The following is a 16,204-nucleotide window of genomic DNA, read 5'->3' on the forward strand; positions in this document are numbered from 1 at the left end:
TGTATTTTTTTATTGTTATTAAATTATGTAGCCTTAGCAAAACGTTCAGCAACAGTTTCCCAATTGATAACTTCCCAAATGTTCTTGAGGTAATCGGGACGAACGTTCTTGTATTGCAAGTAGTAAGCCTATACATAACAAAGCTTTAGTCTTCTTTCTTTTTCAAGCAGGTAATCTTACGTGTTCCCAAACATCAACACCCAAAAGAGGAGTCAAGTCTAACAGAAATAAAGATTAATAAGTTATGCAACCTATTTTATTATTTACTTACGAAGCAAAGGATCTTGGTTAGGCGTAGTGGCAATTTCAAGACGTTTGGCTGCCTTGTTATAACCCTACAATTCAAGAAAAGTTTAAATATAAAATTTCCCCTTGTTATCATTCTATCGCATTACCAACCAGGCCCAACCAGAACCTAGAGAAAAGTGATTAAAAGTCATTCTTTAAATAGTATCAAGCTCCTCTATACCTTGAACACCAGCAGCAGCGGTATTAAACTCCTTGACAAAGTCATCAAAGGATCCAAATTGCTTTTCAATAGCAGATGATAAAGCACCCTTGGCGAGACTTCCTCCACCCTTACCCTTGGGGGCCAAGTTTTGCCAGAAGAGGGTATGGTTGATGTGTCCGCCACCGTTGAACTTCAGAGCGTTTTGAAGAGCGATTTGTTGAGTTAAATCGTTGGCTTGGAAGGCTCCCTGAAGCTTTTCTTCAGCTTGGTTGAATCCGTTCACATAGGCTTGATGATGCTTTGAATGGTGAAGACGCATGATTTCTTCATTAATGTAAGGTTCAAGACCCTGTTGTGATAATTGAATACTTTTTATTCCGAGACGCGTTTTCTATACTTACGTTGTATTCATAAGGAAGTTCAGGTAAGGTCACCTTGGTACGAATAGAAGTAGTTAAAGGGCTAGCAACACGCTTGATAGCATTAGTCTTGAGTGTACGAGCAACAGTAGAAAGCATTTTTATTATTTTCGAGAAAAAAAAGAAAAAAGATAAAGGACCCCCCGCATTTCATATAAATGTTTAAGGTAACACAATTGAATCCGAATTTGATAGAAAAAAAATAAGAGGGCCAATGACATTTCTAGTCATGATAAATTGCACGTCTATTTTGCTTTGGAGGTACGTCATTCAGAAAAAGTTCTTGAATTTTCTCTGTAATTGATTCAAGGTCCAAGTCAAGATAACTAACAATAAAGTCACCAATATCTGTGTTTTCATGACTACCTCGCAAGAATTCAGTGCCATCTCCTTTTGCATACAAATTGACGTCAACAGCTGTATGGCCGTGAGTAGACCACTGTCAAAAAAATAGATTGAGTGACATTGGCTATTTTAGAGCGAAAAGAAATAAAACTTACGCCAATAAGAGCACGACGTGAGACCATATCACCAAAGACATAAGCTAATTCATCCGTTGTCTTTCCACTCTCTGCCCATGACATGATCCTCTCCATCTCGTCATCAGTCGCATCCTCAATACCTAGGCCAAATTCAATAATAACACGTTTCAGATATTCATAAAGGACACGTTCGTTAGTTTCTTTTTTTAGCAACTCATCCCAGGCAGTAGCCAAAGCTTCAGATGAATTACGAACGTGCTCAATCACCTCAGGATTCCTATAAAATTCATAGACATTATTTTTCTTTCTTTTATTATTCCTTTTTTTAAATACCATTTATATTCAGGATAGTCTTCACCTACTTGTCTACCCGCAGTAAATCCTCCTGTTTCATGATCACTTGTAGAAACCATGACTGTGTTGGGATGTTGATCAACAAACTCCTTGACTAATTGAACTGTTTGTTGATATTCCAAGATATCATGCACATGAGCAGCAGGATCATTGGTATGAGCTGCCATATCGATACGACTACCTTCAATCATTAAAAAGAAGCCTGTACCTTGCTCTTTAGATTTTTTTTCAAGAATAGATAACGCTTTAGCCACCATTTCATGAAGCGCAGGTTGTTGTTCAGGATTTCTGTCAATTTCATAATCCATATGCTATGTAAGCATAATAAATACAAAAGTTTAGCCTTCTCTTTTACTCTTTTACTTACATTAAGGGAAAATAAGGCCATCAGTGGCAATTGAACTTCATCTTCACTCAACTCATCCAAATGTTCTCTTGACCCATACTTGACATCCCAACCAAACTTTTCTTTGGCCTCAGTAAACAAATCGCGATCATCCATGCGACAGCTGCCTTCTGTAGAGTTACTCAAGAACTCACAACTACCACCTCCAAACATCAAATCAACCGTTCTTCCCAGTGGACTATACCCAATCTGTTGTTCAGCGATCATAGCTTCCCAATCACGCGAAGGGACGTGTGCTGAAAAAGAAGCTGGGGTCGCATGCGTGATACGTGAGGTGACGACCAGGCCGGTCAACATGTTTTTGTGTACCTTGGCAGATTCCAAGACTGTGCCGCATGGCTTTTTGTTTGGATAGACTCCGATGGCACCGTTGTAAGATTTATGAGCGCAGGCAAAGGCTGTAGCACCGGCAGCACTATCGGTGATAAGACTTGAGCTGCTTTGAGTTCGACTGTGGCCTACATGAATCTCATCCAACGGCAAAAGGCTTTTGATTTCACGTTTGTTAATTTGAGTAAAATATTGTCGAGCAAAGGTTTCTGAAGCTGGGCCAAAGCCATCGCTGATCATCATAATCACATTTCTTGGAGGCTCTGTTATGTCTTTTAGTTTTTATTTTTTTTTAATTAATCTTCCCCTTTACCTGGTGTGAATGCTCTTATACCAAAGAAAATAAGGGATCCAACAAGAGCAGACCCTATCAAACCAAGAACGATAGATCCTAGGATGATATGGATTCGTTTTTTCTTGTATCAAATAAAAATGAGAAAAAGAAACAGGGCACGCAAAATATACTTTTTTAATATTTACCTTTTGAAGGGGAAGGGATGGGCTTTCTGGATCGGCAGGTATCGCACTATACTGTGCCTTTAAAGACATGAAAAAGAAGTAAAGAAAAAGAAAAGGAAAATCATCAAGGAGATAGGCTTAAGTAAAGGAAAGAGCCACGGCGTTTCATGCACACTTGTTATTGTAAACAAAAGATAAACAAAAAGCAAAATGACATGACGTATTTGGTTACTTTATTTCAATGTTTATTTTTCAAACACATAGATCTCAACGTCTACAGGTTTAATAAACTTGGCTGTATTGCTACTTGGAAGCGAGAGGCTTTGATCTTTGACAATCAATTATGTTTTATATAAATCATAATCAATTTTGCATATCAAAGATCATTTCATTAAGAAATAGTTACATCTCATGCTTCTTTTCCACACCATATCAACCTCTCAATAAGTAATTATCATTTTCATCCATTATTTATTATTGTGTCTACAGTCTTTTTGACCTCCTTTTTTTATACAAAATAAATACTTTGATATTATTCATAAATACATCAGAATAAGAATAGTAATAATTATTATGAAGCTATAGAAAAGATATTAATACAAACCTTCTATTTAAAGGATGAGATAAAACATATAAAGGCAAATGATGTGGTTGTATGGCAATATTCTTTGAATAACAACTAAGAATATGAAAGAATTAGAGAACAAAGAAAAGACTGGCAGTTGTTCATCTGTTACTTGAGGGATTCCTATTTGAATTGAATAAACTAAACCCTCAGTTCAGCAAGGGGGATCTGTAAAAACTATATAAATGAGGGCGTACTGCATTTTTAAATGTTAATTTAAAATGGTTTCAAATATACAATTGATTTTCCATCGTGCTTTTGTATTTTTTCGGTTAAATAACTGCTCTGTTTCATTTTTATATATCATTAGATTGTGAGCCCTTGTATTCTTCAATTACTGACATCTATTTCGTTACTTATTGTATCTCAGACCATTAAGCGTATATTATAATAATAAAGAATATTATATGCCTTTATACCTAAATTGACCTACACAAAAAGCATCATAATAATTTCGGAAAAATAACGAACAATAACGCAATATCAGGAACTTCCAATAGGGTATGACTTGATCAACTCCGAACTTTTACTTCATCTTTTTTGATTAGCTTTTTTTTTTTTTTTTTTTTTTTTTTTTTTTTTTTTACTTTTATTGAAAAAACAAACTAAATAGAAAAAATGGCTACAAACATTACATGGCATGAAGGAAGCGTTTCATTAAAGGAGCGTCAAGAATTATTAAAGCAAAAGGTAAAATAGATAAAAAAAAAAAAAGAGCTGTCATTTAAATAATGGAAAAAAGGGTTATACAATTTGGTTTACGGGCCTCTCAGCTTCCGGTAAATCTACTTTGGCCACTGCCTTGGAACAAACACTGCTTCATTCAGGCATCAATGCATACAGATTGGATGGTGACAACATTAGATTTGGATTGAACAAGAACTTGGGTTTTGGACCAGAGGATAGAACAGAAAACATTCGTCGTATTTCCGAGGTAAAAAAAAAAAAAAAAAAGAGCTGTCAGAAGAAAAAAACAAAGACTTAGATTGCATGTTTAGGTTGCAAAATTATTTGCTGATGCTACTGTTGTTGCTATGACTGCCTTCATTAGTCCTTACCGTGCTGATCGTGACTCTGCTCGTGCTCTTCACGAAGCTGCGGGTATTCCATTCATTGAAGTGTTTGTGGATGCTCCCTTAGAAGTGGTTGAATCAAGAGATCCCAAGGGTCTTTACAAAAAGGCTAAGGCTGGTGAGATTAAAGAATTCACTGGTATCTCTGCTCCTTATGAAGCCCCTCTTAAACCTGAGGTTCATATTCACACTGACCAAGTAACTATTGAACAAGGTGTTGAATTAATTATAGATTATCTTTTAAAGAATCAATTACTTGACTCTGAAAAAATTGTTAAAAAATATTAATTTTAATTTTTCTTTAATAAAAATAAATAAATGGTAAATACACCTATTGAAGACTATATCAGCTGGATACGTAAAGCTTACCCAGACGAAAAAACAAAACTTTTCCCAATACCTACAGAAAGACTTTGTCTATACATTAAATACCGAAATATTACAAATATTTCTCCATTGATTACCTACATGTCTAGTCACCCAACACATGGTGACAATTGGCTCATCAAAATAAGAGAACATCCTGCGATCATTGAACTGTTGAACAAACAAATAAAAAAGACACGCGAAAAAAACCTTTTAAGATCACATTCAGTAAAACCATCAAAGGAGCCTCAATGTGTGGTAGTAGAAGGGGCTAAAGCAAAAGGTACATAAATATGTCATTATGAATGGCAACACATTTCTTAATCCTTTTACATAGGATACATGGTCATTTCAAAAGATAGTAGTAAAGATAACCACGAGATAAACGACATCAATACATCTAGTGGTATTAGTAGTAATAGCAGTGGCAGCAGTAGTACAACTCTATTCAAGAAACCAATACCTAAAAATTCCAGAAAAAGACAGTCATCTGAATCACAGTTACAACAAGAACGCAAAAAGAAGGTAATGATGCCATCAATAGAAGATAAAATGAGCGATCTGCTGTCAAAAAACAAACAGTTAAAAAATGAACTCGAAAAAAAGAACAAGGAGATTGATAGATTAAATGCAATTTGGAAACAGTATACAAAATTATTAAAAGATGTACCGGAACAAGATGTGTTTGTTTGTCTGGAACAATAAACTACATTTCTTTTATACCAGCAAAATACATTTCTTTTAAATGTATGAAAAGTAAAGAAAGGGGATTAAAGGGGAATTATTACATGAATATTGTGTTCAATTTTTTTGGTGCATTATTTTTTACTTTGTTTGCTAGAGGATGCTTGGCGATGGCCTAGTAAGTTTAATGCAATCTCAGTTTCTCTTACTGGTCGCCTAGTAGAGAACATGGGTATTTCTAATTTTTGTCGAGTCAGTGACATGCCACTAGTATAAGGCCTTATTGATTTGTTATTGTTCTGTTTCGTTGGTCCTCGGTACACGTCAAATTCAATGCCCTTTGATTTATTTGCGAATCGAGGCAGTTGTAAATGGTGTTCCAATGCTTCTTTGACCCTTCTTTCCTTTTCGTATTCGCTCCATTTCTTCATTAACACCAGGTTACTATCAAATTCACCTTCCTTGTCACCGTGTCCTTTATCTTGCTCTGCACCAGCTATCTTTCGTGTATCGCCCCAAGAGAAATCATCAAAATGCCAATAGGCATATGTTGGCAAGACAAAATTCCAGATCGGCAGGCTGAACAGGTACACCAACATCCAGCCCACATAGACCATTTTACGACTGGTCATCATAATCAGAACAGCGGGAAGACCCAAAATGATGGCCAACAAAGTAAGAGGAATAATTGCAGGCTTTCCCAAAAGGGCAATGACAATCAAGTAGATGGTGAAAGAGATGGCTGCAGGTAATGCTAAAGTACCTATGAGCTCCATAAAAATGACAAATTGCATTGAAAAGCAAAAAGTTCCACAAAGATCATGTACAAATAAGAGCTCCATTAGGTTATGAATAGTCGAGTTAATCCAACGGCGACGTTGAGAGAGCAAAACTTTAAATGTGTCAGGTACAACTGTCTTGCATCTATTGAAAAAAATATTTTCAGTTTTGTTTTATTTATATTTTTTTCGCTTCGAAATGGATTTACACTGCTTGTGGAACAAACATCATTTTACGATTCGGGAATGTTCGAAGCATCAAAGTGGACAGGTATCTATCCTCACCAAGCAATAATAAATTTTTCTTGTGAAGTGTATCTACTACATTTTCAGAATACTTTGCCACAATATCTGGATTAGCCAAGATAGGTACCCAATACCCATCAGGTCCTTTGGGCGCCTTGATGCGATACATGCAAAAGCAACCAGGCAAACATGTTACACCACCAAAGATGGATTCGAATGCTTTGGATTGATGATGAGAGATGTAATACTCAAAGACTTGGATCATCGAAACCCAACTATCTGTTTTATTAGCAATCTTTGTCTCTCCACAAAGTCCAGATATCTCTGGATCCTTCACAGCACAAGAGACCAAGCGAGACAAGGCGTCTGGATAAAGTTTTGTGTCTGCGTCTACCATGAGCACAATTTCATATTTGTCTGGAGGTATACCAGTGATGCGCCAGATGCTATTAAAGAACTCATATTCCATCATTGTCATACGCTCATCAAACACGACTTTTTGCATGAATTGCATCAGGATGATTTGTGAATCACGCTTGCCTCTGTTGCCTGGCTTTTGATGTTCTGCAGATGTACCGCATTTGACAATAGTAATCATCGGCATACGCTGCTGATGCTCGCTATCAACAATCGTATCATTGTACTTGTAAAAACCAGCATAGACCTTGGCCATATTGTTCTGGCGGAAACCATCTGCAAGGGCCACATAAGCATAAGGCTGTACTTTGTCGGCTGGGACAAGAAGATCGCACATCATACTTACGCAAATCTCGGGAGTGGATTTGGCTTCACCCGAGCCAGTGATCAGACCATCACAGATGACGAGTAGTAGTTTGTGGCTGTTGGGATAATCACTCGAAGCAATTGAATCAAGGGTGGTTCGGATACCTTCTTCACCTTCCGAATAGCATGTGACAAGACATATGGTATATGCTAGAGGGTAACCGAATGGCATATATTCTGCCAGTGGCTGATGAAGGACATATGGAGAAAGAGGAAGTGGACAGGTGGGAAGACTGTGATCAATACCCGAGGAAGTGATTGAGGATCCCTCTGTACTTTGAAGTCGAGTGGCACCAGATGAGGGTGTGCGGTAAATTAAAGAAGCATTGCTTGTACTATCCGTTTGTCGAGCCATGTATCCTTTTAAAGTACTGTAAAGTAAACCGTCAGCCCTTGTTGGCTTCGTTGATCTCGTCTCTTTCTCTTTTTATTTACCTGCCAGGGCTTTTCCAAATTGTAGATCCACTTCCATCAAAGCGTGTAGAACCATGAATTGGTTGTGTGAATCGGGATGTCTGTGGGAACAAGAATTTTTTCTTTTTTGCAGAATAAATCTGTGGTTTATGTGCCAGAATGCTTGCCTGCATATTTTCCGCCCAGTGTTCGATTTCTGCCTCGCGTTTCATCCTTGCTGAATATGATCCATCCTCTTTAAAGTTTCCGAGTTTCCAGGATAAGAACCAACCAAAAACAACTGCCAATATGAACTTGATGATAATTACACCCAGTATAACAGCAAGAGAAACGTAAAGGACCATATTTGAAGCTATGCAACCAATACTGATCGTATCAAGAAATCCTACTTTGATGACCGCCGAAAGACAACGAGCTTCTTTCTCCCAAGAGTTTGTATTTACATTGGTACTAACTGTTCGTGTTATATCAACACCAGAGAAACTTGCAGGGTCCGACATCATTCGTGCAATTAAACCATCCTCTGGTACTTTAAAATAATCAGTTGGTAAAGATTCAAGTAACTTTAAGTTGAGTACATTTCTATAAAATAATCAGCTTCCATTCTTCACTTTTTTTTAAAAAAAAAAGATTACCCATTGTATACTGTCAATGAATTAGCAGAATGAATATCTTTCCAGTCATAATATACTCTTGCAGCTGCATCAAATTTATTTTCCTTGGGCACTCCTTTAGACTGAAAGTAACTATACAAGTCTCTAGCAGCTTCTGATAGATGACACGATGTTCGATTATTGAATTCACTGGTCGAAGGAGGCTCTGTTTGGTTAGGTTTAAACAATTGACAAGGAAAGTAGATGGGTTGTTCGCCCTGGAGCGGTTGAAAAACTGTTGCACACTCAGTTCTTGGGGATTGAAATAGAAAGGTTGCATCCATACCACCCGCATTCACAGGTGGATAAAGCACATTAACAGTTGAATCTGTGATACCCACAGGATGATCCCAAGCAGTGAGCAGATAGGCCCAACCATCAATAATCAAATAACTATCGCTGACCTGTCCTCCTCGGAGACTTAGTGGGGCTAAAGGACATACTGTTTGAGTGAATCCAAAGGTCAAAAATCCAACGCATCCCATAATAAACATGATGAAGCTAACCAGTCCGATTTTTTCTCTCCAAGCCATCTGTGCAGGTCCATCAGGAATACCTGAATAAAAAAAAATTTAAAAAGAGAAGGGAGAAGGCACCTTTATACCTGCAAATCTCAGACAACAATTTGGGATACAGCAAGTTAATAAAATGCAGTAGATTTTCCACAATTGAACATCTGAAAGCAGGCTTGATGGTCTCGAGTCATACGTTTCCTGTTTCGTCCCTTTTGCTTCTTCTCTACCCAATATATTCTTCCTATGGCTTACTGGTGTGTATGTTCTTTGATGATAGTGATACAGTCGGCTATTGTGTTCATTTTTTTGTCTTTCAGGTCGTATAAAAGGTCGCTGTCTTCCTGGTGGCAACCAAGTATCATCTTCTGAATCCATATGCCTACTCTTTTTTTTTTGTCGTGTATTTAGAATGAAAAAGAAAGGAAAAAGAAAGGAAATAAAGAGGGTATTTATACATAAGAAAGATGATGATGGTAACCAGATATTGATAACTTAATAAATTATATGAGAAATATATCACTACCAAATTTTCTAAGGGAATAGGCGCGATAAGGGGGAAGTACCTTGTTCATTTTATCAAAGGCATGACACCTCTTTAGGGAAGGTGGGACAAATCATTCGGTTATTTTATCTGGTTTTCGTTGTTGTTTTTTCATTTCATTTTCATTTTCCTCCATATTTCAAATAGAAATGACAAACGAAAAACCTAATATCCTCATCTTGGGTGGTGTCGGTTTTATTGGCAGACATTTTGTTCACTATTTAATAAGCAACCAACTAGCACGCTATATTCGTGTGGCTGACAAAGCTTTACCTCAAACCGCTTATTTGTCTGAGAAATTTAAGCAAGATTTTGAACAAGTTGACTTTAAGCAATGTAATCTCATCAACCCAGGTACGCATAACTATAAATCATATGCCACTGATAAGTATGTGCTCACATTTTGCTTTATATAAATACAACAGCTTCTATTGCCTCTTGCTTTGAAGGTGTTGAATTTGATTATGTATTTAATTTTGCCGCTGAAACAAAGTACTCTCAAGTGAAGGAGGTTTATCAGGACCGTATTTTCAACTTATCCGTCAATTGTGCAAAGGAAGCTGCTAAGCATAAGGTGAAGGTATTCATTGAGATGTCGACAGCTGAAGTTTATGAGAGTAACACGGTAAGTTTAAGGAAATGTATTGGGTTTCATTTTAAAAAAGTAACTTTTCTGCAAAGAAACCTTCAAAAGAAACATCAAAGATCAAGCCATGGACTGTGATTGCTAAATATAAACGTCAAGCAGAAGAAGAATTGAAGTCGATTGAAGGGTAAGTTTTTTTTTTAATCTGAGTTTCATGATTTGCAGCATTCATTTTATTTATAATATAGACTTAACCTTTTAATTCTTCGTCCTGCTATTGTTTATGGTCCAGGAGCACTTTTAGGTTTAAGTGAGTTTACTAAAAGAAAGAGGAAGGAGAGCTAAATGATTAGATTGTGAATAACGATGATTAAATAGCACCTCGCTTGATTATTGGAAGAGTTTACAAATACTTAAATGAAGAAATGAAATTTCTTTATTCAAAGGATCTTAAATTGAACACAGTACATGTAAAAGATGTCTCTAGAGCTTGTTGGTATTTAGCTGAATGGTATGTTAGCCAACATAGAAATGATAAAGAGACACCTATATTTAATTTAGCGGACAAACAAGACACAGGTAGAACACGAGTTAATAAACATTTGGAATACAGTTACTGACACCTTTCACACAGATCAAGAAGTTATCAACCGACATTTACAAAGTATCTTCAAGATCGATACTGGTTATCACAGCACTGCTATCACTGCTATGGCTAAAGTAAGTTTATTGCTACATCATAGCTTTATTTATTTACTTTTTATCGAAAGCTTGATTTAAATGCTGTTGTTGAAGCAGTGAATGAAAAGCATTTAGGACCTTGGGCAGAAATCATTCAGCAAAATGGCATTAGTACTACACCATTATCACCTTATTTGGATAAAGAACTACTTTATAACCATTCACTCTGTATAGATGGTTCAAAGATAGAAAATGAAACAGGCTTCATTTATGAGATACCTTATGTGACAGATGAAAATCTGAATGAAATCATTGAAGAATATAAAACCTTAGGAGTTTGGCCCAAACAGGATATTCAATAAAAAACAAAAAATAAGGAATAGGGGGTTTTTTTTATACATTATTCATTGCAATTGCTAAAGCTGTCATTGCTTTTAATGCTTTATCCAATTCCAAATCTGGTGGAATTGAATATTTTTGTAGATCTAATAATAAGAGTGTTATTTTTCTGAATTTCTCAAAAAGGGGAGGAAGATGTGTACCTTTCATTAATAAACAATATCTTGTTATGCGTTGGATGGGTGCAATAAAATAATCTGACATCCCTAATCGATTAGTATCTCTTCTTGCCAAGTTTTCCTATATTTCTTAAATTAGAAAAAGAATCCAATTTTATTTTTCTTTGCAAGTTTACTTGATTAATTTTAATAAATAAAATATTATTGCATGCTTTTCGAATCTGTTTTTCATTGTGTTTGTAATGTATGGTATATTTGAGAAAGATTGAAAACTTTGGTTCTGTTTCTTGAAGAACTTTTCCTAATTCATCAGGTTTTTCTTTAAATTCTTTTAATAAATGACTGGATAACTGTAAGAGTTCAAGTAGATGATTGAATAAGAGTGGGATATAATTTGCTTTGACTAGTGAATATTTTCCTTTTAATGATTCTTCTACCATTGGTTGCATATATTTCTGCATAATAATGTTTAGTATTTTATTATTTGATGATAATAAAGATATACTTGCTGTGTGTATTAGATTGAGCAATTGATTATATGTTTTTTCTGTTTCTATTAGTTCATTCAGTATAAACTTTCTCATCGCAGTATCTTTTGGTAAAGGCTTTTTACTAAATCTTTGCTGTTCCATTATAGGTCGCTCTTGCTAAAATACAAAAATGTCAATGCTTCTTCATGTAATTGTACTTTTACTTACAAAAAGATTTGGATCAAGTATGAATTGATACAGACAATCACTTTGAGAGCACAAACAAGGTTGAGATATCTCGGTTACCTTATCCCTCCACATCGACATGGCACGAATTTCTTCTTTTGAAGCATCAAATCCAAAATGTGTGACGATGGCTGACATTCTATTTTTGCTATTTGACCGAGATGCTGTTGGTGTACGTAAAGAATAAGAACTTCTACTACTCGTCGTCGGTGTCGCGCTCAATTCAGAACATTCTTCTGTGCTTACTTGATCTTCATCTTTTGGAAAAAAGAATTGTGAAAGTGGTCTCGGCTTACTGTTTTGGGAATAACGCGAATTCTTACTGCTGATGCTACTGTTGCTATTTGTTGAGAATAATGAGGGTATTTTAATTGTGTCTTTGTTAAATTTTCTTTTAAAAAATCCAAATGGTTTCTTTTTATTAAAGTTATCAAAAGGCATAAAAAAGTAAACAATTAATGAATAAAATATAAAAAAAAAAAGGGAAAAAGGGACAGAAACAAACAAAAAACAATCGTTTGCAGTAATGGCGAAAAAATTCGATAAAAGCTCAATCGTGTAACATTTACGGAATCTGAACCGACGTTATATTATAAGTGTTCATTGGCACGGAAATTAAATTAAATTGCACTTAATGGCAGTGAATGGCATTTGAGGTTCAAACTTTGATTGACCAAAAAAAGTGTGTGACAAAGAAAATAAGCAAAGGTCCCTTTTAACTAAAAGCCGATCAACATGTGTGTTTTTTATTGGTAAAAAGCAAAAGGAAAAGAAGATACGCTACAGAATTACTTTAATAATTTATGAATTACAAAGTAAAATACATTGTAAATATGAAAAAGCTTTTTTTTTTTTACTCATTCATATTTTCCTATTTAATGTTAATAAACCGAAGTTCCCGTTCCAAACATTTGCTATCATTTTCTTTTGCATTAAAAATAATATTGGATAATCACTGGACTTCATTCTTTTTCTTTTTCATAATTTTTTTGTTTAGTTAAAATTGCTATTATTTATTGCGCTCAAGCTCCTTTTTTAAATCACCTTTTTCAGGATGTTGTACGAAGAGTAACATGCGTATGGAAACAAGATTTTAATGGGGATTCGTGTTTTTTTTTTCGGAATTAAAAACAAATTCGGTCAATGAGTGAATTCAAGTCAACAAAAATCTTTGTAGTACTAGTAAGGATAACGTAAGTGGCTTTTGCAGTCATCATTTAATTTAATGTTGCACCACTTTCAATAATTGAACTATTTCTAGACTAGCAAAGAACAAAAGATCCGGATTCTTCAAGTGAATGTGTACTCAAAAGTACATTATTGATTGCAACACAGTATAAATATAAACATATACTTAAATGAACAGCGTGTGCTAAATTAGAATACTTGTTTATAAAAATCTCTACGCTAGTAAAAAACATGATGACTCATATTGTCATAAATCGAGTATCTGCATGTTGTATATCAATCACTCTCAATCTTACCAAAATAGTAAGAAACACGCTGTGATAAACAATTACATAGCATTTAATACAAAATGTTTTCTCCTTTCTCCCCTTCAATTGTGATAAAATGCTTATTCATTGAGAAACATTTATCAATTGTTTAAATCCATTCATAGTATATTAAACGCTTCTAAATAATATAAACTTGTTTTACATAGCATCGCTAAACTAAAAGTTGTTTTTAAGCAACATTACTAATATACCTTTCTTATATGTTTTATGATAAGTTTATAATGTAATATAAACAAGGGGAAAGGAGAGACGCAGAGGAGGGCATGCAACGCTCGCCATATGTGATGATTAAAAGCCTATATGTTGAGGCGTCAATTTAATTTTTTTTTATTATTGTTATTATTTGAAGGGAAAATAAGAATTTTATACACACAAAAGAAAAAAGAATGAGGAAGACGGAAAGAGAATCAAGTTGAAGTTAGATCCAATAAAAAGCTGACTTCGTCATCACCCAAAATTAAAGCTTGATGAACCAGTGAAAAATCAATCTCTTCTTCAATAAAATTTCTTGATTCAAGACAAGATAATCCTTGTAGCAACTCAGCGTTTAGCAGACACAATTCTGTGATGGTTTGATCTTTTGTTTGAGGTATCCCAATAGCTTCGATCTGTGTTTCTTCTTGGCTTGATTGTAAAGTAATTTCATTTATCTGTAGTTCTTTGAAATCAAATTGAGAATACAGTTTATTATCCTGCGCTATTTGATTGTACTGATACATTACTGTATCATTTGTTTTATCTTCTTCAAGCTCTAGCTGTGAAGTTAAATAATTCTCATACAGGTTTTCTTCATCCTCTAACAGCTCTGGTATATCTTTTAAGCGATAATTAATTATTATCGTTCAATCGTATACGCGAAGTTTATTTTACCTGTGTTTTCTAATTTAAATGGTTGGAGTAGTAATGACACTAGTAATAAGCTTTCTTTATCTGTCATGTTGATAAAAAAAATAAGGAAAAAAAAAAACAAAGATAAAAAATAAAAATTCGCCCATCTATTTATATACAATGTCATTTTTCTTTATGCTTTATGTTTAAAGAAGTCCTTTATCATGATTCATTGAGGTAATTTATTGCTCCTTCTTTTTTGTTCAAGAAAGTACATTGGAAATCAAATTTATATGAATTCATTATGTAATAATAAGTACTTTGTTATTGGTTTATTATTAATGTCTTCTAAAGGAAAGGGAATTAAATGTTTTCATTGATAATTGTATGATAAAATATATTTTAAATAGAGAAAAGGGATTCGCGAAGACATCTCCTTTTTCCTGATGTTATTTAAGTTTCTTAATATGCTTATATCAGCATATAAATAAAATAGGTAGACGCTTGATGTGATTTACACACTCTTCTTATAATCCGCCTAGTTTCTTTTTTTAAGCAAGATTAATATGCCATATACAAGTAAAAAAAAACATCGAGATAAACCTTGAAGCTACTGTGTATCAATTGAATTATTGTCTAAAGAGCTTTTCTTATGTTTTATGGATCTAGAAGTGTCATTGATCAATGGCTCTTAATTCTAATCAAAATAAAACTTGTGTTATTTTAAGAATTCATACAAACACTGGAGACATTCTGTTTGCCTTAATAAAGGAGATTTTTTTATAGTGTCAATGTAAAGAACTGTTATTTTGTAGGGATGAGGATACCGCCCATACTTTGAAAACCTCTAACACTAATCGAAATGAATAGAAAATGTTCCTATCCGTTATTGATAACATTAATAGATTTGTCATTATTAACAGGTAACTGAGCGCTATCTGTCAAAGCAATATTTTAAAATAGTATTTTGTAAAAGACAATTTGCGCTTTTGGTTATATTCAAATAGGCTAAACGTTAAGAGAACAAAATTACTAATCAGTTGCCCTCTGTCTTTTTTTGAGCATTTACTAGCATATTTTTTAAGCTCTGTAATGACCATCAAAGATATAATATCGAGCACACCAAATGAAGTAAAAAAGAAAGGAGGATTTTCTCTTTATTAAAAGATATACATATTCATGTAAAATAGTGTTTAAAAGAATTATAATGCACAATAGTAAGTCCATATTCTGTTTATGAAGTCCAATATTTTATCATGAGCTTCGCGCAACTTCTTTAAAGCACCTTAACTAATGTATGAACCTCTTTTTTAATGTAAGCAAAGATATATGCTGTAAGCTATACAGTGGTTGTTAATTATTTTCCTCTTTCAAAAGCCATTATAAATATAAGGATAGATTTCTCATGTTGGGCGTTGTCATTACATTGAACATTTCCTGTTTGTCCCTGGTTGCTGAAGTTAAACTTTTCCATTTGTCTGGGTTTAGTATTACAACTCCGTGCATTTTATCCTCTTTAGGGATATTCAAAGCACTTTTATTGTCTTCTTTTTTCTTCACTAGAAATAATCATGAGCTCCATGCGTGGGTTGACGGTTTTTATTGGTAATTAAAATCTATTTCTTTTTCGAAAGAATAATAAAAGCTAACATGATTTATAGCCGACATTCGAAAATGTAAAAAAAAAAAACACACACACAAGTAAATGAATACTTACCAGCAATTCATCTTTTAATAAAATAGGTCGAGTAAGAGAACTTGAAGAAAAGCGCATCAAT

At 34.4% G+C, this 16,204-nt stretch overlaps 8 protein-coding genes across 8 annotated transcripts; 3 read left to right on the top strand and 5 right to left on the bottom strand.

Annotated features, from left to right (window-relative positions):
• Positions 1–23: 23 nt before the first annotated feature.
• On the bottom strand, positions 24–969 carry RO3G_03033 (uncharacterized protein; the record flags this gene model as incomplete). Its single annotated transcript, XM_067657624.1, has 6 exons — positions 24–128; positions 181–218; positions 272–335; positions 396–415; positions 470–800; positions 853–969. 6 exons carry the CDS (start codon positions 967–969, stop codon positions 24–26), a joined length of 675 nt encoding a protein of 224 aa, XP_067513725.1.
• Positions 970–1,280: 311 nt separating this feature from the next.
• Positions 1,281–2,685, bottom strand: RO3G_03034 (uncharacterized protein; the record flags this gene model as incomplete). Its single annotated transcript, XM_067657625.1, has 3 exons — positions 1,281–1,629; positions 1,686–2,017; positions 2,074–2,685. The coding sequence occupies 3 exons, from the start codon at positions 2,683–2,685 to the stop codon at positions 1,281–1,283; spliced, it is 1,293 nt and encodes a 430-aa protein (XP_067513726.1).
• Positions 2,686–4,144: 1,459 nt separating this feature from the next.
• RO3G_03035 (adenylylsulfate kinase) lies at positions 4,145–4,887 on the top strand (the record flags this gene model as incomplete). The annotated part of the gene is made up of 3 exons (XM_067657626.1): positions 4,145–4,216; positions 4,269–4,460; positions 4,525–4,887. The coding sequence occupies 3 exons, from the start codon at positions 4,145–4,147 to the stop codon at positions 4,885–4,887; spliced, it is 627 nt and encodes a 208-aa protein (XP_067513727.1).
• A 180-nt stretch (positions 4,888–5,067) lies between these two features.
• Positions 5,068–5,670, top strand: RO3G_03036 (uncharacterized protein; the record flags this gene model as incomplete). The annotated part of the gene is made up of 2 exons (XM_067657627.1): positions 5,068–5,248; positions 5,303–5,670. The coding sequence occupies 2 exons, from the start codon at positions 5,068–5,070 to the stop codon at positions 5,668–5,670; spliced, it is 549 nt and encodes a 182-aa protein (XP_067513728.1).
• A 113-nt stretch (positions 5,671–5,783) lies between these two features.
• RO3G_03037 (chitin synthase) lies at positions 5,784–9,018 on the bottom strand (the record flags this gene model as incomplete). The annotated part of the gene is made up of 5 exons (XM_067657628.1): positions 5,784–6,573; positions 6,638–7,392; positions 7,438–7,828; positions 7,893–8,453; positions 8,507–9,018. The coding sequence occupies 5 exons, from the start codon at positions 9,016–9,018 to the stop codon at positions 5,784–5,786; spliced, it is 3,009 nt and encodes a 1,002-aa protein (XP_067513729.1).
• Positions 9,019–9,729: 711 nt separating this feature from the next.
• Positions 9,730–11,209, top strand: RO3G_03038 (uncharacterized protein; the record flags this gene model as incomplete). The annotated part of the gene is made up of 7 exons (XM_067657629.1): positions 9,730–9,934; positions 10,006–10,205; positions 10,262–10,353; positions 10,415–10,476; positions 10,545–10,745; positions 10,801–10,886; positions 10,937–11,209. 7 exons carry the CDS (start codon positions 9,730–9,732, stop codon positions 11,207–11,209), a joined length of 1,119 nt encoding a protein of 372 aa, XP_067513730.1.
• A 243-nt stretch (positions 11,210–11,452) lies between these two features.
• Positions 11,453–12,219, bottom strand: RO3G_03039 (uncharacterized protein; the record flags this gene model as incomplete). The annotated part of the gene is made up of 5 exons (XM_067657630.1): positions 11,453–11,494; positions 11,542–11,684; positions 11,803–11,820; positions 11,871–12,012; positions 12,064–12,219. The coding sequence occupies 5 exons, from the start codon at positions 12,217–12,219 to the stop codon at positions 11,453–11,455; spliced, it is 501 nt and encodes a 166-aa protein (XP_067513731.1).
• Positions 12,220–14,005: 1,786 nt separating this feature from the next.
• Positions 14,006–14,535, bottom strand: RO3G_03040 (uncharacterized protein; the record flags this gene model as incomplete). Its single annotated transcript, XM_067657631.1, has 2 exons — positions 14,006–14,412; positions 14,469–14,535. 2 exons carry the CDS (start codon positions 14,533–14,535, stop codon positions 14,006–14,008), a joined length of 474 nt encoding a protein of 157 aa, XP_067513732.1.
• Between the last annotated feature and the right edge of the window lie 1,669 nt (positions 14,536–16,204).

The sequence above is a fragment of the Rhizopus delemar genome, genomic scaffold (genome assembly GCF_000149305.1).
Source record: "Rhizopus delemar RA 99-880 supercont3.2 genomic scaffold, whole genome shotgun sequence".
NCBI lineage: Eukaryota > Fungi > Mucoromycota > Mucoromycetes > Mucorales > Rhizopodaceae > Rhizopus > Rhizopus delemar.